At 39.3% G+C, this 27,797-nt stretch overlaps 1 protein-coding gene across 5 annotated transcripts in view; it reads left to right on the top strand.

The window, feature by feature from the left end:
• MYH10 (myosin heavy chain 10) overlaps positions 1 to 27,797 on the top strand; it is a 93,692-nt gene that overhangs the window by 12,554 nt on the left and 53,341 nt on the right. For all 5 annotated transcript variants that reach the window (XM_063456018.1, XM_063456020.1, XM_063456017.1 and 2 more), the window contains exon 3: positions 14,939 to 15,095. In XM_063456018.1, the coding sequence (XP_063312088.1) occupies positions 14,939 to 15,095 (157 nt within the window). The remainder of the gene's footprint in view (positions 1 to 14,938; positions 15,096 to 27,797) is intronic.

Here is a 27,797-nt window from a genome sequence, read left to right as displayed (position 1 = left end):
TCAGCATTAAATCGTTTTTTAATGCTAAACTAGAGTCCCAGATGAGTGGCTGTAATCGACTGAGAGTGTCAGGTGACTGCTTTCAGCCTACGACAGTGCCCATGGCAGGTATGAATTGGTATAGCTAGAAGGAAGTGTTTAATGCCTTGGCCATACCTCTAGTGGGGACCGAGATGTGGACAGCCAGGGAAAATGGTTTAATACTGAATGGAGGGATAAAGCCAGAGGACTGCAAACATTATAACCAGCTCAATGAGATTAAATACAGTATTCATTTAAGCTGTAGTAACCAAGCATTGAGGGAGGGAAAGGGGTAGGCGAAGAATAGATGAAGTTGATGACCAAATGCTATGACTGAACTCTGTGAGTTAGATTAATAATAGGATGATCATTGTGTAAAACATTATGCATGAGCAAAGTTTTGATGATTTCCAGGACATGTTTAATTTTGAGTTTGAGTGCTAGAATGCGTTTGTGTTTTGTTTTTTTTTTTTTGTTTTTTTTAATGTACGGCTCCCAGGTTTGCAAAACATTTTAGCTCTCTGCTCTGGAGTGTGTTATGTGTCCAACCAGTCTATCTTAAAGATAAAAAAGATACTGTGTCTCCAAAGAGTTGTAGAACTTGAGATTTTGGGTTAATCAACAACTAAAGAATGTTTTGTATGTAAGGTAGAATGTATAGTTGGAATTTAAAGGTGTGGAATTCATATTCTGGGTCTCACAGTTATTTCCAAAGGTCAAATGTATGTGTCAGTCTCATCCCAGAATGTTCTGAAAATAAGACTGGTGTGACAGCAATGTCAGACAGATAATAGTTGATGAGGCTATGGCCCTTATTATATTTCTAAAGAGGTTCCTCAAAAATGGTTGTTTGGGGAGATTTGCGCAATTGCATCTCCTCCGGTGGGCCTTCATAATAGTGGTTTATCCAATTACGGTAGACGTTTGCTCCATTGGGTGATGCCAGTGAGTAGTGATGGATGTCATAATAAAAATATATAGTTTGGAGAAGTTGCGGGAACTCAGATTAAAATGTCATAATCCAGTCATATTCATTAGAATGGTTAATGATGGTTTTAATATAGTTCCTGATCCGATGGTAGGCAAGTAGGGGAACCACAGTCAGGGCAAGTGGCCAGACTTTTGGACTGCAGCTCCCATTACAAGGGTGTACTTTTACTACATTTGACAAGCTTAAGATTCTTTAAGATCCAAACAGTTAAAGGATTTGGGGGTGTCTGTGTAACTCAAAGAGTGATATGTAAAGTGGAAATGTTGTTCACAAATATTTGGACAGTCATGGATGTTTTTTGGCTGTGAACTACAGCACTTTGGATTTGAAATTAACCTAAGCAGGCGAAGTGCTGAATGTTATATTTGACTTTTAGGTGTTTACAATCATAACCTTTGTAGAAACTGCAGCCAATTTTGTACACGCCCTTCCATTTTAAGGGGCCAAAAGTAAATTGATAAATTAATGTAATCTTAAACTATGATCTTTAATACATGCCTTCGTGATGTCTGTTATCGGTAGACCTCACTAGATACTGGGTTACTTCCCTGGTGAAGCTCTGTGAGACCTGCACCCCAGCCATCTTTAATTCTTCTCTTTGTTTTGGAGAGAGAATAAGATTATTCCTTCTTACCTGAAGAAGACTGAAAGGGCATTCCATTTTTTCTATCTCTCAAATACTCCTTGTGTGCTTTTGCATTGTGACCTATGATTGCCTTTCAGTAATTTTAAAGGCATGTGATTGCGTATGAGCAGATACTAGTTTCTGGTCACTTCAGGGTCTATCCCACTCCTGCTTTCAGCCTGTTAGAGTGCCAGTTCTGCTGCCCAGGCATTATCATGACCTCTACCATGCTTCACAGAGGAGAGGTGACATTTTTGGTCTTGCACACGCTTTCTTTGCCTCATTAACCCATAGCCCTGCACCATAAAGCACATACAAACACTGCAGGTTTAGAGAACAAATTTAGCCATTTTAGATTGATGCCTCCCAGTAGTTTGCATCTGTGGTGAAGCCTTTGAGGTGATGCTTGTGGTAATTTCTACTTTTTATGGTATTCTGTGACATGTATGGTTGCATTCTGTAAACCGTTCATGGTTTGTCTTGAAAATTGGACGCAATCTTTGTTGTCTGAGTAGATTAGAGTGGTTTGCCTAGTCATTTGCTGTTTCTCAAGCACTGCAGTTTGTTCATACTTTATAACAATGTATCACACCGTTTTTGCGCACCTAATATTTTGTCTCTGTCTCTGATTTTAAGTTCTTCAGCCTTGTGATGTTTTGCCTTACGGTCATGAATGCCTCTTTCACACTTTATATTAAGATGCAGCAGCATCAGATTCTAGAAGCAAATGTCACACCTCTGAAAGAACAATGTAACAACAGCCGTGGTCAAGAAACAGCTGACAAATCAATTACGTTTGATCTCCTAAAACTGAGAGACTATGTATAAAAATAGATATAAATCTTATGAGATTTTACTGTATGGTAATACTCAAAAATGAGATCTGCACTTAATTATGGGCATAATAAATTCAAATCCTAACGTACTGTAGTGCATGGACAAAAATAAACAATAGTGTCCAAATACTTATGGTCTGCACTGCATATAAATAACTGGGGTGTTAAACATGCACTTCTTCAGTGTTTTCTAAGCGAATGGTTTTACCAGGAAGCAGATGCCATTTACAGTATTAAAGGGCGATGCATGCGCACCAGTATTCATTGTATCTCTTAGCCATTTCGGCCTTTTTCTGGGGGATATTCGCTCAGCGGGGGTCCCCTGTATCCATTGTCATCCTTAAAGTCGTAACACACTGCATCCGCCTCTTCTTCCTCCTACGTCTCTTATTGATGGACATCAGGTATGTATCTGCAGGGACATTAGGGTTTCCTGTTGTGGGGGGTCTTAAATCTCTGGCTTCCCTCCATGCTCTCTGTTTGCATTTCAGAAATCTTCTTGTTTTAAAGCTCTAGCGCCCACCGAAGAATACAAACCATCCATTTTTCTGTCTCTCCCTCAATTGTAGGCTGCTAGCCGTAACATGCAGTTATTAGAGCATCTATTGTTCTTATGGGTTCTTCACAAAAAGATGGCAGCCAGCAGCCGTCCTCTCCTCTAGCATGGCTGCCGCCGTTTATGCACAGAAGTCTTGGACGCCAGCCACCTTTATTTTGCTTGCTGAGCCCTTTGAATCCTTGGGTAGCACATGTGGGATATTCTGTGCAAGCAGGGAATACATTTGAAGTAATCTTCGCTGCAATTTGCTTAACAGGAATTTGACGGGTGGAAGAATGACATGATTGTGTGTGTCTGTGGGTGTACATTTTTATATCTCTGACTATTTGTATATAATTAATCTACGAGTCAGGAGATGGTGTACTTTTAAAAAAAAAATGTTTTCTTTTTTTTATTAAATCAGTTCAGATTCTTTTAAATTAAGATCTTGTTGATTAAATTTGAAACAGAGTGTTCCTCCTCATGGGGCTAGTGAGTAGCTATCATGAATGCTTTATACTCTATTTTCAGATTAATTTTTTTTTAAATTTATTTATTTTAAACCTACACAGCTTTTGTCTCTTTTCACAATTGGAAAACAGAAGCCCCTTCTCTGTAGTGCTGTTTTGTTCTCACAGCCAGGTGACGTTTAGATTGCTTGAGCAGGTTTGGACGATCCCAACACTCCCCTGCAGAGCCATATGAAAAGCATCAGCCCAGATTCTGCAGTAGGGGAGGAGCACTAGCCAAGCGCATGCCTGTGGGCAGGGACCGCTGATGAAGGTTTAAGATTTTGGAATGCCAGACTCCAACACTGGAATATGACTCTGACTCGTATTCCTTTAAACTGGAACTCCTGATTTTACTCTATGGTCTTGTTTTGCTCAACTCATTAAACCCATATAAACAAATGTACCAAGATCTTACCATGTCCAGCTGCTGTCCAGTGCCTCTCCAGACAGCCTTCGGTCAGGATTGGGTAGAAACTGTTGATCTGGCTATCGTTAAAGAGTCAGATACAGCACAGTTTTTCTCTTGAAGGTGTTACTCCAGGAAGAAAAATGTAATACTGATTTATTTTCAATTGCAACAAAAACTGTCGGGGTGCAGCCCAAACTCTCTATGGATGAGTCTCACTACCTATGACGCTTAGTGTGAAATTACCTGCGGCACCATCACCACACCATGTGTCGATGTACAATATTTTGTGCGTCATTCTGGAGTTTATTTTGACGCAGGATGCTGCTACATGATGCATATTTATTCTGAGCAGATTGGGCTTCATATTCTTGGGGCACATTCACAAACCTCATTCCTGCTCTAACACACTTGTACGTTCATATGATGCAAATCAATGCTGCCTATATAAGCTGTCCACACGTCTAAGCCCATTGCGGCTGTGATTTCTCTGTGCCAATAGCGCGTTATGTTATATGTCTATCTTGGTTTACTGATTTAGCTTGTCTGCTTTTATTCTGCCTTCTGGTACCCCTGACTTGACTTCTCGATTTTCTGCTTATGTATACCCCTTGACTTTGGCTTGTTCCTGGTTATTCCATCTGATTTCTTTACCGGATTGCATTTCTGTGTTAAAATTGTTAAATTCTCCACTCCACACTATTAAGTACATATACCCCAGTGAAAACATGCATGCATTTATTTATGCGTGCTGTCATTGGGGGTATAGTTAAGATATTCTGCCCGAAGTAGTAAAGGACACATTGACGCAGAATAGACACCTTGTTGGTGTTTAAGTAAAGCAAAGCTTCGATTGTTCCTCTGCGTTCCACTGTGAAGAATAAAATGTCATACAAACGATAACACAGAGTCTTCCTTTAACATAATTCTTTATTGCAAGTGTGCTCTTCCATTATTTAAATCAATCGCTCAATATATAGGGCTCCCAGATGTACATAAATGAATAATGCAATAAAACCTGTCCAGCTGCAGCCACAAGGCTGTCTGTGCCATGAAACAGTGATTCGTACACTTTGCTGGCTTTACTAATCTGATATGAAAGTTTGTGCACTGAAGCCATGCTAGCTAGGGGACTTATTGATGGGTTTCCCTTTAACAGCTGCAGATCAGGCCATGCACCCTCACCATCAGTTCCTGTCCTGACCACATCTCCACACCAGAACCATGGCCCTTTCCTGTTCAGCCTCAGGATTGTCAGGGTGAGGTTATATTACTTCCTCCTTGCACAGATTTGTCAGTTTACGTGGCTGCTTGTGACAGACATGGCTGGCAATGTATTCTCCTTGCAGGATGTAATGGGAACATGCGCGTCCCCCTTAATCCTGATAAGGCTGGCGCCTGCTCCCCTCCTCACTTGTTGGGACACGGACACTTTTAATCTTTTGCAAACCAGAATAGGTGCACGGTGCTTCCTTAGCTATAAATATTAACCACTGAAAAGACTTGTTAGTTTGGATACCATCGAGAGCAACCTTGTAATTTTTGATGGAATTATACATGTCACAGCAGTGTTGGGAAAAGCTGGACCCACATCTGTTGTAGAATTGCAATCCTACGGTGCTCTGTGAACCTTAAAGGAACACTCTAACGTTACAATTGAATATCTTTATTTTGAAAGCTATTGTTCCTTGTTTTTCCCATATAGTTGCCAGGACCCTATTTGTGAAGAAAGGAACAAAAAAAAACTGTAAATTGTAACTGTAATTCAGCTCAGGCACATCCTAATCTCTGCAGCCTGATCTGGGCATGGTGAGATAAAAAAAAACATTAACTGTAGTTCAGTTCAATTCTTCTCATACAGTGGACTTGTAGCACGTGTGATAATTGCTGCTGTCTGCCACCAATCCAATGCTTCTTCGCAATAACCCATGATGCCGAATGTGCAACTTTCCAAAATTGAAGGTCTTAAAGAGGAAATGGCTTTAGTGGCCGTCTACCTGATAGCCAATAGAGGCATGTTTTCTGCCAGATGTAAACATTGCTGCCTCTCAGAAGTGGCAATATTTTAAACTGTCCAAGGAAGGGGCCAGCATCAATGGTTATTGTAGTGGTTTTGGTGCTTGGTGTCTCTTTAAGGACTGGCAATGCATCATGGGAGTTGCACATATACAACAGCTAGGGTTCTTACTATATAGGTCACATCTGTGTTATGGGATTGCTGCCTTTTGGTATCCATGACATTCTCACTATCTCCTCCCATTAATCTGTTGATTATTGGGGCCTAATTATAGCACTGCTAGACGAGGTCAAGTGGAGTTATCAGAGTATTGCATCGTGACTTTGACGCTGTGGGAAAGGTTAAATGCTGCCATGGCGGGAGTAGCAGAGGCAGGCCTGTGGAACAGGGGTCCCCTGGTGATCAGAATGACAGAGGACAATCTTATGAATGCCCCTGTAGGAGGGACTGTTGTTTGGCTTCTGTGTGTCCCTGGAACGTGGCCAAGACATTGCATTCCTGCGCTCCTCTCGCTGCTAAACAATTTCATCACATTCTGGCCAGCTGCTAGTGGCTTTCAATGTATTATCATGCTCTTATCCATTATGAGGTTCAGTGACTCTCTCTTATTTGTGTAGAGCAACGGTCAGTAATTGCAACAATGTTCACATGAAATAGAACACAAATTATGTATATAGGAGAGATTCAGTGTTATAGAATCTTGATTTTTCTGTTCTTTTTAATTATACAGGTATCCCTGCTCGTAAAGAGAGTAGGTAGATGCAAAAACAAATAGAGAAGAGAGCCATATATTACTCTTTTGAAGTGGAAGTTATATTCTGATTGGCTGCGTAGTATCTCTAGCTAATTCCAGTCCAGCTACAATGCAGATCGTGGCGAGGGAATAGAAAATGTGTCTGCTGTAAAATAACTATAACTTGCAGGGTTAACATAATAACTTTATATATAGATATATATATACATACATACATACACATATACAAACTAGAAAACAGTGCTGTCCCAAATAAATAAATAAGTCTTCTGAGCCACGGGCATGTTACCACAGCTACTACTACAATAGGCCAGTTTGAAGATGTTTCCAAGGAAAATTGTGTAACATGGTGCCCGTTGTTGGTTAGATCGGGGGTGTTCAGACTTGGCCCTTCAGCTGCTTTCAGCATTATAAAACTTGAGGTCCGGAAGCTGGAGGGCCAGATGTAGACTGCCCTGTGTTAAATTGTAATATTAGCATTGTTATTGGATATTTAGATAATTTCTAATACTACGTTGGCTCCTGTTAAATGCTAGGTGACTTTGTGTTTTGTTTTCAGCCATTACACACTGGTGAGAATTGTGGGGTGTCCGTCATTGAAAGGCAGCTGCCAGTTCTATAGTAATCTGTTCTTGGTTATATATTCATAGCAATGTGATAGTATACAATGGTCATTATTTAGGGTTATTTCATAATTCCATAACAGTGGGTAATTTGGGAGCAGACATACTGCAAAATTAAAGCATAGAGCAGTAGCAGTTTACCACCATATGAAGCTACTTTAGATGATCGAAACTAGGATTAAGCTTTGACCCTGCTATTGTCAGGTTAATGCCACTTACTGGAAGACCCAAAGCAATGAATGCCAAGATATGGGTTATTATATTCTGTGTATACAGTACTTACTGAATTTTCCGGTTTGCTGGAATTCATGTATAATGGCTGAAGTGGATTTAAAAAATATATATATATATATTTTTTTTTACCTATCTGCTAAATACAAGGCTTCCTTTTCCCCAATAAGCTTTCCATATTTAAGTTAATTTTCATTTAAAAATATACAAACTAGGGTGGAGTGCTCTATTTATTTTTTGTAAACACAATACTCTACACACACAGATTTATTACGTTTATTTTACATTTTCCTGCTTTTAAAACAAATACTTCTTAATTGCCTCCAACATTCCAGCAAATCAGTAAATTATCTGGTGGATTGTAGTAAGTAGTGGTTTCAGATTGATACTTGATAAATCAAGAGTTGAGGTGTTCCCCATGGCCCAATAATGACCAGGGTCCTCTCTTCATATACATCAAGTGCATGGGGATTAGGGGTTTAAAACCCCCCCAAAAACAACAAATTAAGAGCACTTCTAAGCTACTGCAAAGGATTCTGGATAATTTTTGTTGCAAATGACTCTTGTTCATAGTTGTCTTCCCTCTTCCATTCCAATGTGGTTTCCTATATATTTGTTTTTGCGAAACACCGCATGAGATAGACATGGAGCTGTGAATAAAGGGGAACGGAAGAGACCTGTGATCACTTTCCTCTTCTTTGTAAATGATGTACCTCAAACCAAGCCACGTTGTTCTAAACATTGCGGACATCCTCTTGCTTACAAAAAGCATCTCTAAATGTGATGTGGATGTGACAGGCATTGTTCTCAGTGAAGCACCCTGTGAGTTAGTAGCTAGCGATAACTTTAACTTTGACGTGTGCTTATAGATATGAATTCCTCCCAAAAAACAACAACGTTAAAACGGCAAAATTTCAGCCAAAATAGCAGACGGTTAAGTTAAATGTTACCGATTTGGTAATAATTTGTAAGTGTGTTTAAACATTAGCTTGTGCCCTGAAAGGCCACACGAAACCTGTATTAAAACGTTTTCAGTGTTTTCTGTCACAATGCATCTCTATGAGGAAAGTTCAGCGTCCCCATGCAGAGCGTGGGGATGCTGAACGGCAGGGCTGCTTACTGTGCAGCCCTGAGCCAGGAAGCCAATCCAGTGGCCATCTGAGGAGTGGCCACTTGGAGGTGTCCCTATGGATAATGTAAACATTGCCTTTTCTTTGAAAAGGCAGTGTTTACATGAAAATGCCTGAAGGGAGCTATTATACTCACCAGAACAACTGCATTAAGCTGTAGTTGTTCTGGTGTCTATTGTGTCCATTTTAAACAACATAATGGCCTCTGAAACGCTCACGCAGCTGGACTAAGGTAGTTTAATAGTACCTATTAAAGAACATGTTTTCAATCTTGAGCAAGTCACATGCTGGTCTGGAATCTTATGGAGGGGATAGTAAATGTAGAGTACTATATAGAATGTAGAAAAAGTGATTTACACCAATGCTTTAATATCAAATCGTTGTAAAAATGTATTGTTTTTAGATTCTTCCTGTTGCTGAGGGGCTGATGCCTCCTTGGCCACGTTGATAATATTAAGGTAACACTGCATTAGCACTGACCATTTTATCCAAGCTGGATGACATTGATTGACTTAAAGTGCTGTGAGCAAGATATGGGGCCAACAATATATAATTTAGAAATAAAATGTAAAATCCCCACCTGGAAACAGTGTGTAAGACATCTGGCAGCAGTAACTTGCCACAGTGACTGTCCATGGTTTGTCATTATGGTTACCCACTGTGAATATAGCGTTCGTGGCTCCAGTAATCGTCATCCTAAAATACCAGTTCAAAACCATGACTTCTTTCTACAGCTATCGCAATAAGGTATCTTTACACGGAGGAGTGTTAGCTTAAGAGTTACCAAGGCTGAAAGTTGATTTGTTTTTTTTCCTTTGAATACACTTCTCTCTTGTTTTTTGATTTATATTAATATTAAATATTTAATTTTATGTCATTCGTAACTTGGTTTGTGTAAAAAAAAAAAATTTTACAAAAATTTGAGCCTCTAATGCTCATTGAGTAAATATTTGGCACTTTCATTTAATTATTTTATTTGGTCATAGGTAAGTCGTTATCAGAATCCGTTTATCTTGACTAGAAATTGATAAAATAGAATTATCAAGCTGTCGGCCAAAGAAGTCTTGCAGATAAGTAATACTGGAGACTGAAAAAATTCAGAAAGTAAACAAAGGAAATTCGACATCAGTTTTGGGGATGTTTTGGAAGATTGAAGAACGTATGGATCTAGCACTGTATAAACAAACTCAAAAAGGGAAAGGTTTTAGCTGGAAAAATTGACACTATGGACAATAAACATAAACTGCTACTGACTAAATATGTTCTGGCGATTCCAAATTGACATGCTCTATGTAAACTACATACGGATTTTTTTTTTTTTTCCTGAATCGTTTTTGAACGGGAAAAAAAAACAGTTTAAATTGCACACACTGTATCATTGTTCTACTTGTGTCATTTGTGGCTTGGTTTACTTAACCCCTTAAGGACACATGAAATGTGTGACATGTCATGATTCCCTTTTATTCCAGAAGTTTGGTCCTTAAGGGGTTAAAGCTGCACTGTCATGGCCGAATCCATTTTTTTTTTAACCCCCCTTCCGACTCCACTACATCTAATTGTCCCCCTACTTACCACCAAATGCCCCTAAGCCCCCCAGCTTACCTATTTTTGCATTTTTATTTCGTGCCCGGACCTAGGTCCTGGGCGCCGCCATCTTTGTGTGGGTAGATGAAGTCCCTGTGGGACACATCATCTGCCCACACTAGATATCGCTGTGAAATTCCCGCGCATGTCCAGTTAAACACTTGGGCGTGCGAACGGGAATTTTATCTATTCATTCATTCCTCAGAAAGACGAATAGATAAATAGAAATGTCAAACTAATGAACAAGGTCCTCTTCGTTCGTTCGTTTGGTTTATTACAAGGTGGGAGCTACCGGCCCGCAGTGAGCAGCCACTGTTGTAGAAAAAAAAAAGCCCCCCCCCCCCCCACCCTCTAACAAATGGCCCCAATGGCCCCATGGGGGGGGCTCTCTTAAGTAGCCTGGGGAGGACATAGTGTCAGGAAGACAGCCACTAGAGGTTGGATTAACCCCTAATGTAAACATAGCAGTTTCTCTGAAACTGCTATGTTTATATCTGAAGGGTTAAAACCTGAAGGACCTGGCACCCAGACCACTTCATTGAGCTGAAATGGTCTGGGTGACTATAGTGTCCCTTTAAAGTTTGTACAGGTCAGAGAGAAGTATAGCTTCCTATTTGATGCCACTGAGGTTTGTGTTGGGGGTTTTGGGTCTAATGCTTTGAGTGTTTCAACAACCGTTATTTTGTGACTATTTGGAACCTGAATGTGGGGAGCCACTTTCTGTGCACCCTCGAGCTTGCTAGGAGCATTGTGTGGAAATTCATTCAACTGCATTATGTCTGACTCTGGACATTCCTTGTCAAAGTTGTAGAAATATTTATGAAATTGAATAAAACAGATTGAAGTGCGCGACCCTAGCCGTGGTCTCGAGGTCCGGGCCCAGCTTTCCCACACTTCTCCAGGGCCGTCTCTGGACGTTCGTGCCGGATCATGAATCTTTAGAATAAACACAAGCAAATTCACACCACTTTCTCCCTGTGTTATCTCAGCAGAACTGCATCCCGTTATAAATCAGTGGATCCATGTTATTGCAGAATTAATCCACCCACGAAGCTCATCTGTCGCACATACATACTCCAGTTTTAGGCTTGCTCAGAAATGCAAAGCGTTAAGGCTTTCATACCAGTGTACTTCAAAAAACACAACTTAATTTCTTCGCACCAATACACCTCCTCTACTTCAGGCTATATATCTTGATTCAGTCACACAATTCCAGCCCCCCTACGTCACACTAGTACACCTCCCCTGCTTCAGACTGTGCGACTTTGTTCACTCGCATTATTCCACCTCCTCTACTTTAAACTGTGATTTATTTTACTTCCCTTATATTATTTTTGAGTTCTCTACTTTAACCCATGCATCTTTATTTCCTCGTGGTGTTTGTCTACAAGCATCCTTATTCCTTTTAGACATTTCGACTTTTCTTTGCTTCATCCCACACAGCTTTATTCCCACGCACTTTCCCAGCTTCTGCTTTACAAAACACAGCTTAATTCTCTCGCTCTGTTCTACCTTATGTATGTTACGCAGCAAAGCACTTTTCCTTCACATTTTATTATTCCTCTATTTTAAACCATGACAATTCCCTGATACACTTTCAGATAGATATAAATGAAATCTATACACTGCCAGCTTGATCGTCTGCTAAACTAAATAGTTTAATTGATATTGATATTAAAGGAACACTATAGGGTCAGGAACACAAACATGTATTCCTGACCCTATAGTGTTTAAATCACCATCTAGCCCCTCATGCCTCCCTAAATATAGCAAAATCTTACTTGTATTCAAGCCTGAAGTTGTAGCTCTGCTTACTGTTTGCCTCAGAATAGCAAGCAGTCTTTTGACATCTTTAGAAGTGGTGGCCTGATCCAATCACAGTGCTTCTCCATAGGATTGGCTAAGACTGACAAGGAGGCAGATCAGGGGCAGAGCCAACACAATTTAAACACAGCCCTGGCCAATCAGCATCTCCTCATAGAGATGAATTGAATAAATGAATATCTATGAGGAAAGTTCAGTGTCTGCATGCAGATGGAGGAGATACTGAATGTTTAAAAAAACAAACAAATAAATCCTGTAAAACAGGGACAGTATAGTGTGTCCTGAGAATATCCTGAGAATATCCAATAGAATATCCAATAGTTCATATATATGAACTAACAGAAAGGAAAAAGGAACCCTAGGACAAAATGTCCAGGATACACAGATAGGATATCTCAGAGTGAACTGTTGCTAATAAAAACCATAAGTTTATTTAAACATCATAGACATCATCAACAAATTAGAAAACACACACATCCATAATCCCACAAATAGGGGAAAAATATATAAAGCGCATCTTTCTAGGAAGGGAAAGCCAGAATGAATGGGAGAAAAAGAGGCAAGTTGCTCATAAATGGCAACTAACACCTATACTTGGAGCTCCCTCATATATAGTCTCATTGAGATTAAGACCTGAAGGGATATCTACACTATACGGGAATAGAATAGTAGAACTCTAGCACAAGGATTATCAAAATACTGATACATGCCAATAGGCAGCTATAAAGGAGAAAAGTCCCTAGTATGTCATAGTATACCTAACGCGTTTCGGCACTTAGCCTTTGAGAAAGGTGCTAGTTTAAGCGCCGAAATGCGTTAGGCATACTATGAATTTTTAATTACTTCACTTTTTATTTCCAGCACTTTATTTGGGGTGTTTATTTGTTTTGTTTTTTTATGGGGAATTTCTAGCAGATTTCTCGATTTAGTCTAGGAAGGTCTTGCACCTGTTCTAAGATCTCTTAGCGATATAGAGGACTAGCAGTGGTTAGCTTTGGCTAATGGATACAATAGGGCTATAGGGACCAGTTGGCTAACTGATATTACAGGGCCATAGGGACTTTTCTCCTTTATAGCTGCCTATTGGCATGTATCAGTATTTTGCTGATCCTTGTGCTAGAGTTCTACTATTCTATTCCCGTATAGTGTAGATATCCCTTCAGGTCTTAATCTCAATGAGACTATATATTAGGGAGCTCCAAGTATAGGTGTTACTTTTTTTTTGTAATCTTTATCTCAGTTGCCATTTATGAGCAACTTGCCTCTTTTTCTCCCATTCATTCTGGCTTTCCCTTCCTAGTAAGATGAGCTTTATATATTTTCCCCCTATTTCTGGGATTATGGATGTGTGGGTTTTCTAATTTTTTGTTGATGTCTATGATGTTTAACCCCTTAAGGACCAAACTTCTGGAATAAAAGGGAATCATGACATGTCAGGCACGTCATGTGTCCTTAAGGGGTTAAATAAACTTATGGTTTCTATTAGCAACAGTTCACTCTGAGATATCCTATCTGTGTATCCTGGACATTTTGTCCTAGGTTCCTTTTTCCTTTCTGTTGATACTGAATGTTTGGTTGCATTTTAGGCAGCCATGACCCAGGAAGGATCTCTAACAGCTATCTGAGGAGTGACCAGTGAAGTTATCACTAGGCTGTAATGTAAACACTGAAAAGACGGTGTTTACAGCAAAAAGCCTGAAGGTAATGATTCTACTCACCAGAACAAATTCAATAAGCTGTAGTTGTTATGGTGACTATAGTGTCCCTTTAACTAAAATTTACTTCTGCCACACACAATATGGCTTCCTGGTATATCAGATCAGCTGCGCATGTTGTCACCCTGCCTGACCTAAATTACATCTTTGTAGAAGAAAGATCCAGGCACTCCAAGGTACAAACCAGGCAATTTTATTGAACCCACTCCATCACATCGTTTTGACCTGCACGGTCTTTGTCAAGTACATGTATACATTCATTTTTATAGGAATACAAGTGATTAACAATTAACAAGGTTACATCAATCAAACAATTAGTTAAATTACAACCATACATTCAATTACATCCATATACATCCCCCAGTATAGTCACATTGATAGTAAAGACTAACAGCTGTGCCACGACTCAGAGTACAAATTAACTCGATTGAATACAATCATTAGATATAGAGATTCAATTAAAGCTATTAAATTTGCTACATACTACTTAAAGGGACAGAGTTCAGTTCCACACCCTACCATAACTACTTATAAATTACATCTTTGGCATCCCACAATTCCTTGAAGTTTGTAGGCTTTATATCCTAGGACTCCTCTACTTCAAACCATGAAAATGTATAGCTTCATATGTTCGACCTCCTCTACTTCAAACTGGAAAACTTTATTCATTTTCTGTTCTATTACCTTGACATCAAGCCATGCAACTTTATTAATGCACACTGTTCTACCTGTATATTTAAAGCGTGCAAATCATATCCATGTACCATGTATTCTAAATAATAGTTGTTTAAGAGGAAAATATCTAATGTTAATGGGATTCACATGTGGAATCATATGGACATCTCTATAAACTCTTAATACAATCATGTTAACCAGCTGTGATGTCTTTACCAGTATGAAGTTCCTTGTTTCACTGTGGTATAAGAATGCCTGTAACTACTTTTATTGGTCCTTGACGAGGTGTAGCCTGCCTGACTGCGCATGTGATTTAAAACATTCTTAGAATATTTAATTACCCTCTCCTGATTGTAATGAAGCTGTCATAGTAATAGAAATGGATAATACCAGTGATTATACAGGATGGGGGGGCTTTACACTCTAATAATTATAATTTTGTTTCTTGCGGTCTAGACGTATTCTGGGCTGTTCTGCGTTGTCATCAATCCTTACAAGAACCTCCCCATCTATTCAGAAAATATAATTGAGATGTACCGAGGAAAAAAGCGCCATGAGATGCCGCCGCACATTTACGCTATTTCAGAGTCTGCCTACCGCTGCATGCTTCAAGGTAAGAAGGACACACACGACCCCAAATCATTGAATCAGACTAAATGAGTAGAGATTTGTGGTTCATCCATGTCTGTTGTGTGCAAATCTCCAAAGCTCTGTGGGCCATAAATGTCTATATTTATAATTCTCACTTATTTTAGATATATATATATATATTTTTTTTTTAACAATCAGGTCCCTTCTATGGTAAAGCAGTAGGAGTAGTAATACTCTGATATAAGATACTAAAGAAGTTTATCTTTTTACTGGAAATATTCAGTGGGTAAAACCACAGAGAGAGGAAATTAAAGGTTGGGGAGGAGAAAAAAAAAAAAAGAAATGTCCGCCCAGGAAACTCTCGCCAGGGTGCATTAAAATCGATGATTTTCTGATATAATTGTAAAAAATCGGATTTTTGTTTTCTTACTTAACCCGTTTTTGGGGGGAGAAGGAGGAGGTGGTTTAAATTGAAAGAAATTCTAATGAAATACTGTTTCTGACAAAATTAAATTACAAGCTTTTAAAAAACGGATGGGACAAGCACTGTCTCCAGCTAATTTTCACGCAAACACTGTCAATATCCTGTACCAAGGTCAGACCTTATGTGCTGAAGAAGAGGAGCCATGACCTGGGTATCCAGCAATCATCCATTTCTACTGCCAACTATAATAAGCTTCAGAGCGAAAGGGGAAACCATTCTAGAAATATGTTTGCTGGTGATGTTTTAAAGAAATTCACACTAGTGAACAAAGCTGTATTCCTGGAACTGTAACTCCCTCTGCCTCCCCCGCCGTGGAAAATAAAGTGGTAGTAAATAACCCTTTATTTACTTACCTGATTCGCAGCTCTGCCTCCTCCAACGTCCCTCAACGAGCAGTCTCTCTGGAACTGATATGTTTTACATTGCAGCACTAAGTGCAAAAAGGACACTGCACCCAGACCTAATCAATGAGCTGAAGTGGTCTCGGTGCCTATAGAGTCCGCTTAACCCCTTAAGGACAGACGACGGATATATTCCGTCATGATTCCCTTTTATTCCAGAAGTTGTGTCATTAAGGGGTTAAGCACCTGGATTCAGAAATTGTTTGAAGTAGTGAGTGGCATCTTCTGCTGGCAGTGATAGAATATTTAATCCTTTGGACTTGTTCACTACAGTGAGAATTTGGTTGTTACCCAGTATAGCAGGAAAACTTGATTTGCTTTTCCAGATTATGAATAAACAAGAGAATTAAGATGAGTGAGCTGCAGAAGACCGCGTTTTAAGTTTTTCATGTGGACCCTGCTGATGTTTGCAATTTTACGTTTTTTTTTTTTTAATAAAGATATTTTGTTTAATCACTTTAGTTAATAAACTTTGATGTTTAAACATATACAAGAATATGTATGCCATATATAGTGTTATTGTTTTAGTTAAAGTAGCTCTCCAAATATGAGTGATTATCCTATTAACCTCCCCCCCCCCAATAACTAAAATCAGTTCTGATATCTAATGAAAATATAAAATTACATCTGGTTGCAAATATTAAAGATTATAACTACCGCCAAGAAAAAGTTGTTGCATTTAAATCGACTTGATTCATTCCTAACAATGGCAGGGTAATGTCTGGGGGAGGGAAAGACGTCCGACCAGTGGGACCACATTTTTTTTTTTTTTTTAAAACATTCCTCAGCAGTATTGTTTATTGTATATTTTAAAAGTTACTCCACCCCCAGTTCACCTTCATTATCTTGACCTCAAACAATTGCTTAGATTTAGGCCCTACACTCTGTGCTCTGGCTGCTATGGTTCTAACGTGGTCTGTTGCAGTTAGTTCTATGGTTTGTCATCTATTTATACAGCGTTCTGGAGTACATTGGTTCTGTGTTAGTTGTCATAAAAATAAACCCATCACTTTGTGCTCGGTATGTTCGCTAGGCCACCAGCGTGTTGACGTTCAAGAATTTCTGTTGTAACTCTTACTGGAATGCCAAGAGCCACCTGCGCTATAATAAGCTAAGCTTGATATAGCCATAGTTAGGAAATAAATCCATATATAGGTGTTTATATAAAGCTTTTATTAACTATAGCTTGTACACACATGTACAGGCGTTCTCTCTTCAGTAATTATTAGAATTTTTGTTACACTTTATCTGCACAGATTAACATGGTCTTAATGTTACACCTCCTCAACCACTTAGAATTTTGTATTTTGGTGTTGGTGTGTTTACTTCTGAAGCTAGCACTCCATGCCACCCCTTGTAGATTTATCAACCACCCATACAGCTTCTCTAATCCAAGCAGCAAATCCATAGGACAGATTTGTGGTGAAAAAGCATTATTATATTGCAAAAATCTGGTAAATATGTATCTCTACAGGCTATTGAATCTGTAAAATTCTTATATCTGTATAGCAGTCTACGAATCTTATATCTTTATAGTAGTCGGGCATTGAAAGGGTCATGTGACTTTCTAGGGCTGTATTCACCTTTTTCCCCTGCCCCCTCTTTTGCAGAGAAAGGAATTGTGTGTCTCAAAAGATCAATAAGGAATTCTGGAAACGGTCGCAGTATTGGCTGCTGCTTAATTACCCTGAAACTCCGTAATTCAGTTTTGCTGAGTGGCCATGAATTTCTCATCAAAATATATGAGGTCAGACAGGTGGAAGCCTCCCTGGTTCCGATAGGAATTTTTGTAATAAAAACGTCAGCCAGACGGGGAGAAGGGCAAGTGAGTTCCAGACCTCTTGCTATTCTGCGCTGCCATCTCCAGAACCCCCTCTCTCCCGTTTCCTCCCAGACTCCCCCAGCTCAGTGTTTGTAATGTCTGGCAGGGCCTTGCTAGCAAGGAAACCATTGTCTTCTGTTTCCAGCCTCCAGGCCTGTTTAACTCCTCGGTGGCCAGCTGCCTAGAACTGTGCAGGAAATTTCGATTCCTTTACAAGAATTTGTTCTTGTTCTTACAGTTTCAACAGCTTTAGATGTGAGGTTATAGTGTACATAGAAAAACGGCACTTTCAAAATGAAAAATAAACATATCTATAAATTATTAACTAATTACCATATACCATTGCTTACTCGTGCCATGTTGCCGTCCGTTATACTAAATGATCGGTTTATCCTTTTACTGTTGGTTTTTGTTTTCGCTCCTGGTTAATTGTATGTATATTTATTATGTTCACATACTGATAATGATTTAGTGGTTCTGTTGCACATTCGTACTTGTGTTTGTATAGTTTGATGTGTAAAATATAATATTGATGGTTTACTGGATATGTCAGTTGAGCATATTTTATTTAGATGTTGAATATTGAATATCTCCTCCCATACCTGATAAAGCTGCATTTATTTGGCTCGAGTTAAAGATATGTGATATTAGAACTAATGTAATCACAAAGACGAATTGCGGGATGTGTCACTTGGGGAGGTTACTCATAGCCGATTTAGGGGACGGAGTTTAAGCTGTATATGGGTGATAAAGTGTACTATGTGTTAAGGCTGTATATGGGTGATAACGTGTACCATTTGGTAAGGCTTTATATGGGTGATAAAGTGTACTATTTGGTAAGGCTGTATATGGGTGATAAAGTGTACTATGTGTTAAGGCTGTATATGGGTGATAAAGTGTACTATTTGTTAAGGCTGTATATGGGTGATAAAGTGTACCATTTGGTAAGGCTGTATATGGGTGATAAAGTGTACTATGTGTTAAGGCTGTATATGGGTGATAAAGTGTACTATTTGTTAAGGCTGTATATGGGTGATAACGTGTACCATTTGGTAAGGCTGTATATGGGTGATAAAGTGTACTATTTGTTAAGGCTGTATATGGGTGATAAAGTGTACTATTTGTTAAGGCTGTATATGGGTGATAAAGTGTACCGTTTGGTAAGGCTTTATATCGGTGATAGTGTACGATTTGTTAAGGCTGTATATGGGTGATAAAGTGTACTATTTGTTAAGGCTGTATATGGGTGATAACGTGTACCGTTTGATAAGGCTGTATATCGGTGATAGTGTACCATTTGTTAAGGCTGTATATGGGTGATCACGTGTACCATTTGGTAAGGCTGTATATGGGTGATAAAGTGTACCGTTTGGTAAGGCTGTATATGGGTGATCACGTGTACCGTTTGGTAAGGCTGTATATGGGTGATAAAGTGTACCGTTTGGTAAGGCTGTATATGGGTGATAACGTGTACCATTTGTTAAGGCTGTATATGGGTGATAAATTGTACCATTTGGTAAGGCTGTATATGGGTGATAAAGTGTACCATTTGGTAAGGCTGTTTATCGGTGATAGTGTATGATTTGTTAAGGCTGTATATGGGTGATAAAGTGTACCGTTTGGTAAGGCTTTATATCGGTGATAGTGTACGATTTGTTAAGGCTGTATATGGGTGATAAAGTGTACTATTTGTTAAGGCTGTATATGGGTGATAACGTGTACCATTTGTTAAGGCTGTATATGGGTGATAACGTGTACCGTTTGGTAAGGCTTTATATCGGTGATAGTGTACGATTTGTTAAGGCTGTATATGGGTGATAAAGTGTACTATTTGTTAAGGCTGTATATGGGTGATAAGGTGTACCATTTGTTAAGGCTGTATATGGGTGATAAATTGTACCATTTGGTAAGGCTGTATATGGGTGATAAAGTGTACTATTTGTTAAGGCTGTATATGGGTGATAACGTGTACCATTTGGTAAGGCTGTATATGGGTGATAAAGTGTACCATTTGGTAAGGCTGTTTATCGGTGATAGTGTATGATTTGTTAAGGCTGTATATGGGTGATAAAGTGTACCGTTTGGTAAGGCTTTATATCGGTGATAGTGTACGATTTGTTAAGGCTGTATATGGGTGATAAAGTGTACTATTTGTTAAGGCTGTATATGGGTGATAACGTGTACCATTTGTTAAGGCTGTATATGGGTGATAACGTGTACCATTTGGTAAGGCTGTATATGGGTGATAAAGTGTACCGTTTGGTAAGGCTGTATATCGGTGATAGTGTATGATTTGTTGAGGCTGTATATGGGTGATAACGTGTACCATTTGGTAAGGCTGTATATGGGTGATAAAGTGTACTATTTGTTAAGGCTGTATATGGGTGATAAAGTGTACTATTTGTTAAGGCTGTATATGGGTGATAACGTGTACCATTTGGTAAGGCTGTATACGGGTGATAAAGTGTACCGTTTGGTAAGGCTTTATATCGGTGATAGTGTACGATTTGTTAAGGCTGTATATGGGTGATAAAGTGTACTATTTGTTAAGGCTGTATATGGGTGATAACGTGTACCATTTGTTAAGGCTGTATATGGGTGATAAATTGTACCATTTGGTAAGGCTGTATATGGGTGATAAAGTGTACTATTTGTTAAGGCTGTATATGGGTGATAACGTGTACCATTTGGTAAGGCTGTATATGGGTGATAAAGTGTACCATTTGGTAAGGCTTTATATCGGTGATAGTGTACGATTTGTTAAGGCTGTATATGGGTGATAAAGTGTACTATTTGTTAAGGCTGTATATGGGTGATAACGTGTACGATTTGTTAAGGCTGTATATGGGTGATAACGTGTACCATTTGGTAAGGCTGTATATTGGTGATAAAGTGTACCGTTTGGTAAGGCTGTATATCGGTGATAGTGTATGATTTGTTGAGGCTGTATATGGGTGATAACGTGTACCATTTGGTAAGGCTGTATATGGGTGATAAAGTGTACTATTTGTTAAGGCTGTATATGGGTGATAAAGTGTACTATTTGTTAAGGCTGTATATGGGTGATAACGTGTACTATTTGTTAAGGCTGTATATGGGTGATAACGTGTACCATTTGGTAAGGCTGTATATCGGTGATAGTGTATGATTTGTTGAGGCTGTATATGGGTGATAACGTGTACCATTTGGTAAGGCTGTATATGGGTGATAAAGTGTACTATTTGTTAAGGCTGTATATGGGTGATAAAGTGTACTATTTGTTAAGGCTGTATATGGGCGATAACGTGTACCGTTTGGTAAGGCTGTATATCGGTGATAGTGTACGATTTGTTAAGGCTGTATATGGGTGATAACGTGTACCATTTGGTAAGGCTGTATATGGGTGATAACGTGTACCATTTGGTAAGGCTGTATATGGGTGATAAAGTGTACCATTTGGTAAGGCTGTATATCGGTGATAGTGTACGATTTGTTAAGGCTGTATATGGGTGATAAAGTGTACCATTTGGTAAGGCTTTATATGGGTGATAACGTGTACCATTTGGTAAGGCTGTATATGGGTGATAAAGTGTGCCATTTGGTAAGGCTGTATATGGGTGATAAAGTGTACCATTTGGTAAGGCTGTATATGGGTGATAAAGTGTACCATTTGTTAAGGCTGTATATGGGTGATAAAGTGTACCATTTGGTAAGGCTGTATATGGGTGATAACGTGTACTGTTTGGTAAGGCTGTATATCGGTGATAGTGTACGATTTGTTAAGGCTGTATATGGGTGATAAAGTGTACCATTTGTTAAGGCTGTATATGGGTGATAAAGTGTACCATTTGGTAAGGCTGTATATGGGTGATAACGTGTACCATTTGGTAAGGCTGTATATGGGTGATACAGTGTGCCATTTGTTAAGGCTGTATATGGGTGATAAAGTGTACCATTTGTTAAGGCTGTATATGGGTGATAAAGTGTACCATTTGGTAAGGCTGTATATGGGTGATAACGTGTACCATTTGGTAAGGCTGTATATGGGTGATACAGTGTGCCATTTGGTAAGGCTGTATATGGGTGATAAAGTGTACCATTTGGTAAGGCTGGATATGGGTGATAAAGTGTACCATTTGTTGAGGTTCTGCTTGAGCCTCTTGTCAAACTGTCCGTCCGTACTGGATGCGCGCCATTATTGCTCATCTAGTAACTCCAAGCCTGTGAATTCCATCTTAACAATGCTGACTATCAGAGAGATCCTGGCAGTGTTTAGCTATTGGCAGTACGCAGTGTCATTGGCAAACGGATCCTTTTGACAAGTTCCCTGTAAAGATGGCACAGATCTGGGAACAGCCCTCCTAGCTTAGTTTGACCCATATGGTTCAGTATTAAGTGTCCTGCAATGTTCTTTGGTTTCTGCTGCCAGGATGTATGTCCTCTCTCACCTGGCAACCTGTGGTCCAAACACAGTCCTTTCATTTTCTGTCATAGTCTCATTCACACATACAATTAGATTGGTCATATTACCCTACACCCACAGCTCAGTATACCAATTTATAGTTCTCCCTCTGTCATCTTCTCATTTCCTCTCATTGTGTCTTCTCAAACCTTCACACCACTTGCCAAATAACACGTTTTCAGTGTAAAATCAGCTGAGAATTGTCTGTGTAAGGAGCTGGTCATTCTCAGTAATTGCTTGAAAGTTAATCCATTTTTTATTTGTTTGTTTTTTTACTTGGCTTATCCATACAGTGCACTGAATAAAATGTTACATAATTTCCGGACGTTCGATGTTCTAAGCACGGTCTAAATTACTTTTCAATCATTGTGATTGTAATGGTTTTTGTGTTTGGTAAGTGATAGAGAGTGTGCTTTCAGTAGATATTGGGGTGAGGCGGAGAGAAGGGGTACTGTTTCTGGGCCTTTAGGTGAGATGGAGGAAGATGATCTCAATAATGAAGTGAGGTGGGAAGGAAACGTGCTGTTGGTGGGTATTGGCATGGGGAAAGATGCTTTCAGTCTGTGTTAGGTCAAGAAGTGTGAGAATGGGCTTTTGATTGGTGATGGGCTAATGTGGTGGGAGAAAAATTAGATTTTACTGGGCACTGGGGTAAGGAACGAGGTACTTCTGGATGGCATTGGTGGTGAACAAGAAAGTTGATTGTGCTAGGTATTCATGTTAGGGGGAGATAGAAAGTGTCCTGTCTGAGACTTAGATTGAGGCCTATAGTGGTTATAGAGGAACGAGAAATAGTTTAAAAAAAAAAAAAATTACGTTTATTTTACTGCTGTGCACATATTTTGGCTAAAGGGGGAAGCAGGAGACAGACCTTCAAAATAATGAGTCTGTAGAACGAAAACCAAATGTTGTATTATTTGATGCTTGCCCAATAACCTGTCTCTATTGACTAAAAGAGGCTTCTCAAATACAGGCTTTCACGTCGGCTTTTGAAGTCAGTCTCTCCATTTACCGATAACATTCCAGCCTGACGCGGGAATATTTCTGCCTTTTGATTTATCGCTTGTCTGCTTTGGCTTTTCGGTGTCTTGTTGTTTTTCAGCCATGGAGACAATGTGTTGTTGACACTGTCAAGATGTTGAAAATGTCTACACATATAGCCTGCTCCCTTTTCAACTTTGTTTGTCACCAGACTCCATGAAGAAAAATCTGTGAATTAGTCTGTTGAATGAATTCCAGCTGTACACCATATCTTATATGTCGGACGTTAGAATGACATATAGCCGAGAGATAAGTAACTCTGAAATAATCCGCACAAAGATGGGAGTTGACAAATAATAACTCAGGTGCAGAACGATTCCAGGATCTCTTGAGGTCCACCAGTTCTACACCCAACTCCTGAATTCTTTAGAGTGTATGTAATAAATGCGGAACTCTGCAACCGTGATGGCCCATCTTTTAGACTTAATGGACCCCTCTCCATCTGGTTGACCTGCCAGAATTACCGACTGTTGAGGTTCTTGTGCTTTTAATACTATAATAATGGTTACTATACTTTTATTACTTTTCTAACAACTTACTTTGAACCCCTACTTTTACTCTTTGTGTCACTATACCCCACTCCCTCTAGAATGTAAGCTCATTGAGCAGGACCCTCCACCTCTCTTTTCCTATACGTCGAGTTGTCTGGTTACAGTTAAATGTCTGTTAGTCCACCCTTTGTACAGCGCTACGGAATCTGATGGCGCTATATAAATAATAAAATAATAATTCTTTAGTTCACAGATTACAGATATCCTGGAAATGTAAGATCCATGATTGCCTGATTCAGGTTCACTCTGATTTATAGGCGATACATTCACATCCTGGTTATTTGGATTTATCCTACTGTTTGCGGTCTCCTTATCAGTATCTGCCCTGCCATTGCCCCTGACAGCCAGCCGGTGATTAGTTATCTGATATATTAATGCTGTGTACTACATCTGTATTGTGTTTAGATGGCCGGGCCTTGTTAAGAGAAACAAGCTTTAAATCCCAGCTGGTTTACAACCGCCCCCATATGTTTGTATTTAAGGTTCTATGCTCATTCTGGTCTAAGAAGGCTAGTTTGAATGCAGATGCCCCTGTGCAAAATGACAAGAGAAGTTCCTATTTTCTGTGGACCATCTTGATGTAGAGAGGATGGGAAGGCGATGGTCCAGTCATTCCCTTTTCTGCATGCAAAGTGTGTTTTGGGGGATATCACACAATGCTATTCAGGAAAGTGAGAATTCATAGTATATCTCACATTTAAAGCGATACTATAGGCATTAAAACAACTTTAGCTTAAAGAAACACTATAGACACCCAGACACTCCATCTTATTGAAGTGGTCTGGGTGCAGTGTCCCTGTTACTTTAACATTTTACGAGGTGGGGGTGGTTCAAGAACTTAGCAGTGAAACTGCAGGGTGTCCCTTTAAGGCCAAATTTAAAGCAGAGGTGAATTACATCTTTTTTTTTTTTCATTTGGCCTAATTGGACCTTAAATTGAAATCCACTTTGTTGTAAACCCCCTGAAAGGGGCAAATGAACCCTAAATGTGCAATATTTAAAAATTGTAGAAATCTGTCAGTGAGCTGAATGCAAAGCTTTAGAAACTTGAATTTACAAGTAATGCGAAGTACCTACCTGCCTTTAAGAGGGTTACTTACCTTTTACCCTAAGCCTTCAGTTAGTAAACTTATTTGGATTTGTTGTCTGCTGAGATTTTTATTTTTTATATATTTACAGTATTTTACACGTGGATTAAGATTAGCATGAAAATCCCAAGGTGTGCATTTACAATTCCTATTTTATGGAATATTTGAGCTTTGATATGGCCTTTTAATCTCTCATGGAGTGATTAGCACTGATTTCCACTTTTCATGTAGAATCTTGTCTTCTCAAGCACACCTCCTTACCTGATTACTAAATCGAATTGTCCCCCAGCAGCTGTCTCTCTCATTTTTGATAAATGATAAGCCTTTGCACGTTAAAGGTTGGAGATTCATTTTCTAAGCACTGCTTGTGGACATGATGTTCTAAAATGTCGTTTTTACATTTTGGGGGGTCTTTAACAAAGACATCCTCTTTGCAATTCAATAACATGTATTTATGCATACTTGGGAGTTAATGTTAGAGGGAATTAATGGACAGAAACGTTGATTTAATCTGACACCCCTACCTCTTCCAGCTCACTGCACTTTCTGGCTTTCAGTTTCATAAACTCCCACCCAACCCCCTTCCAGACCCTCACTTATTGCTTAATCAACCCCCTTCGTGACACAGTGAGCCACACAATTCTGTAACACAAGCTGAAAGTCTCCAATCTTTTAGATATTATTTAATTTAGTGTGTTTTTGGTTTGGTTGATAGGCATTGTGGGACTTGTAGTTTGATCATAGCTGCCTGCTACAGGTTATTCAGTTTATTAAATATCACATTTGATACCTTGTTGAGATCCACTGTAACTCTGTACTTGTCTACTTAGATCCTTGGGCTTGTGTAGAGGCCACAACAGTACAACCCGAACAAATTGTTTTCTAAATAGCATTTGGAGTCTGCTTGCTCTCGTCGTCTCATGTTTTTGTAATGGGAAAGATCTGTTCCTTCAGCAGTGGCGGAGTTAATGCTCATTGCACTAAACGCTTTCATATGACCAACATGTGGCTGTCATTACTGCAAGTAACTGGGTGGAACAGGTGCAGGACAACTACCCTTTGATCAAAATACTAGATGGTTCAGGACAGCAGTCTGTGTGTTCCCTTCACTCCGGGGTGCCATTACCCCACCATTTAGCCGTTTATTTCCCAGTGCTTGTTATCGAGAGCAATGTAATCCTTTTTTAATGTGACAGATACCAGTGGTAGTTGTTATATAAAATAGTGAAGTTGCCAGTGATTATCGTGATTTTGATTAGCTTAAACTATCAATTCTGTGAACTGCTGGGCTGTGCATGAAAAGTGCTCTCCATAGAATCCATATGTTGCCAGTATGATATATATCAGTCACATGGGGTTCCTTTGGGGTTCTGTCTGTGATTTGAAGGGACACTATAATCACCAGAACAAATACAGCTTTTTAAATCTGTTCTGGTGAGTAGAATCAGTCCCTTCAGACTTTTTGCAGTAAATACGGTACTGTCTTTTCAGAGAAAACGCAGTGTTTACATTACAGCCTAGAATTTCCTCCACTGGTCACTCCTTAAGATGACTGCTAGAGGTGCTTCCTGTGGCAGTGCTGCAGAGTAAGCAGCATTGCAATTCAGTTTATCCTCCCTCTGCATTAAGACACTCAACCTTCCTCATAGAGATGCATTGATTCAATGTATCTCTACGGGGAGATGCTGATTGGCCAGGGCTGTGTTTGGCTCGTGCTTCCTTGACCGTCTCAGCCAAATCCTTGGGGTTAGATAGTGGTTTTAACACTTTAGGTTCAGGAATAAATGTTTGTGTTCGTGACCCTGTCGTGTTCCTTAATTGGTATACAAATAAATTCTAGATATTGCCAGGAAGAATTTTTCAAGCACTGCTCAACAACTTGCAGAATATATTGGTGTCAGAAACATGGCGATCTGGAAACCCAACCAATGGTAGTAGGTTCTCTTTCACTGATATGGTTAGTGTCCGTGAATATCCAATTTTCAAAAAAGATTTATTTGCTAAATGGTGAAGGTTTTTTTGTTTTGGCAGAGATACGCAATAGAAGCAAATAGAATACTAAAAAAGTCAGATTAATTGGCTATTTTTTCTGACCTACATTTGGCCCAGATTTTGTACATTTCTTATCAGTAACCAGGTAGAAATGGCGACTGCTCTCTTAGTAAGATTATCTCTGAATTCCAGCAACATCGGAATCCAATGTTGTGTATTCCTGCTATAGAAAATTCTCTACGATTCGGCATTACCTAGTTTGTTCGGGTGCCTCGACTTGTCTTATTTTGTCCTTATGTAACAATGAAAATTACCTGGCCAGTAAAGACCCGTAACTCATAACTGATCAGGTCACACTCCTGCCAGTGCTGTATCTCTATGCTGGAAGATTAATGACAATTGACATTGACAATGCACCTTCAAAGTCAAAGTACAATTCAGACTTCACTCAAATCTTACATTATAAATTAACCTAACCCAAAAAAGGAGAATAAAAAGAACGAAAATGGAAGGGAACGCTTATATGGACTGTCACACGTTGATAATGGACACAGAAAGTATATTCCAATGATGCCCAATTTAGGCATAGGCTGACAGTCCCTCCTGTACATTATTATTATTTTACTATTTATATAGCGCCAGCAACTTCCGTAGTGCTGTACAATGGGTGGACTAACAGACACGTAATTGTAACCAGACAAATGGACGCACAGGAGCAGAGGGGTTGAGGGCCCTGCTCAATGCGCTTACACGCTACATATTCCATAGCCATCATCTTGGGCCTTGAGCTGGGGCTTACTTATTCACCACTTCAGTTGTTAATTCACATTTATTTAGTCTATTTTCTTTGTTATAATCTTATCCCTCAACCAAATCAACAGCATGGAGAATCTGGTCTAGGTAT

Source organism: Pelobates fuscus, chromosome 5 (assembly GCF_036172605.1).
Source record: "Pelobates fuscus isolate aPelFus1 chromosome 5, aPelFus1.pri, whole genome shotgun sequence".
In the NCBI taxonomy this organism is placed as follows: domain Eukaryota; kingdom Metazoa; phylum Chordata; class Amphibia; order Anura; family Pelobatidae; genus Pelobates; species Pelobates fuscus.
Note: the sequence above shows the minus strand (reverse complement) of the source record. Positions and strands in the feature narration are given on the sequence as shown.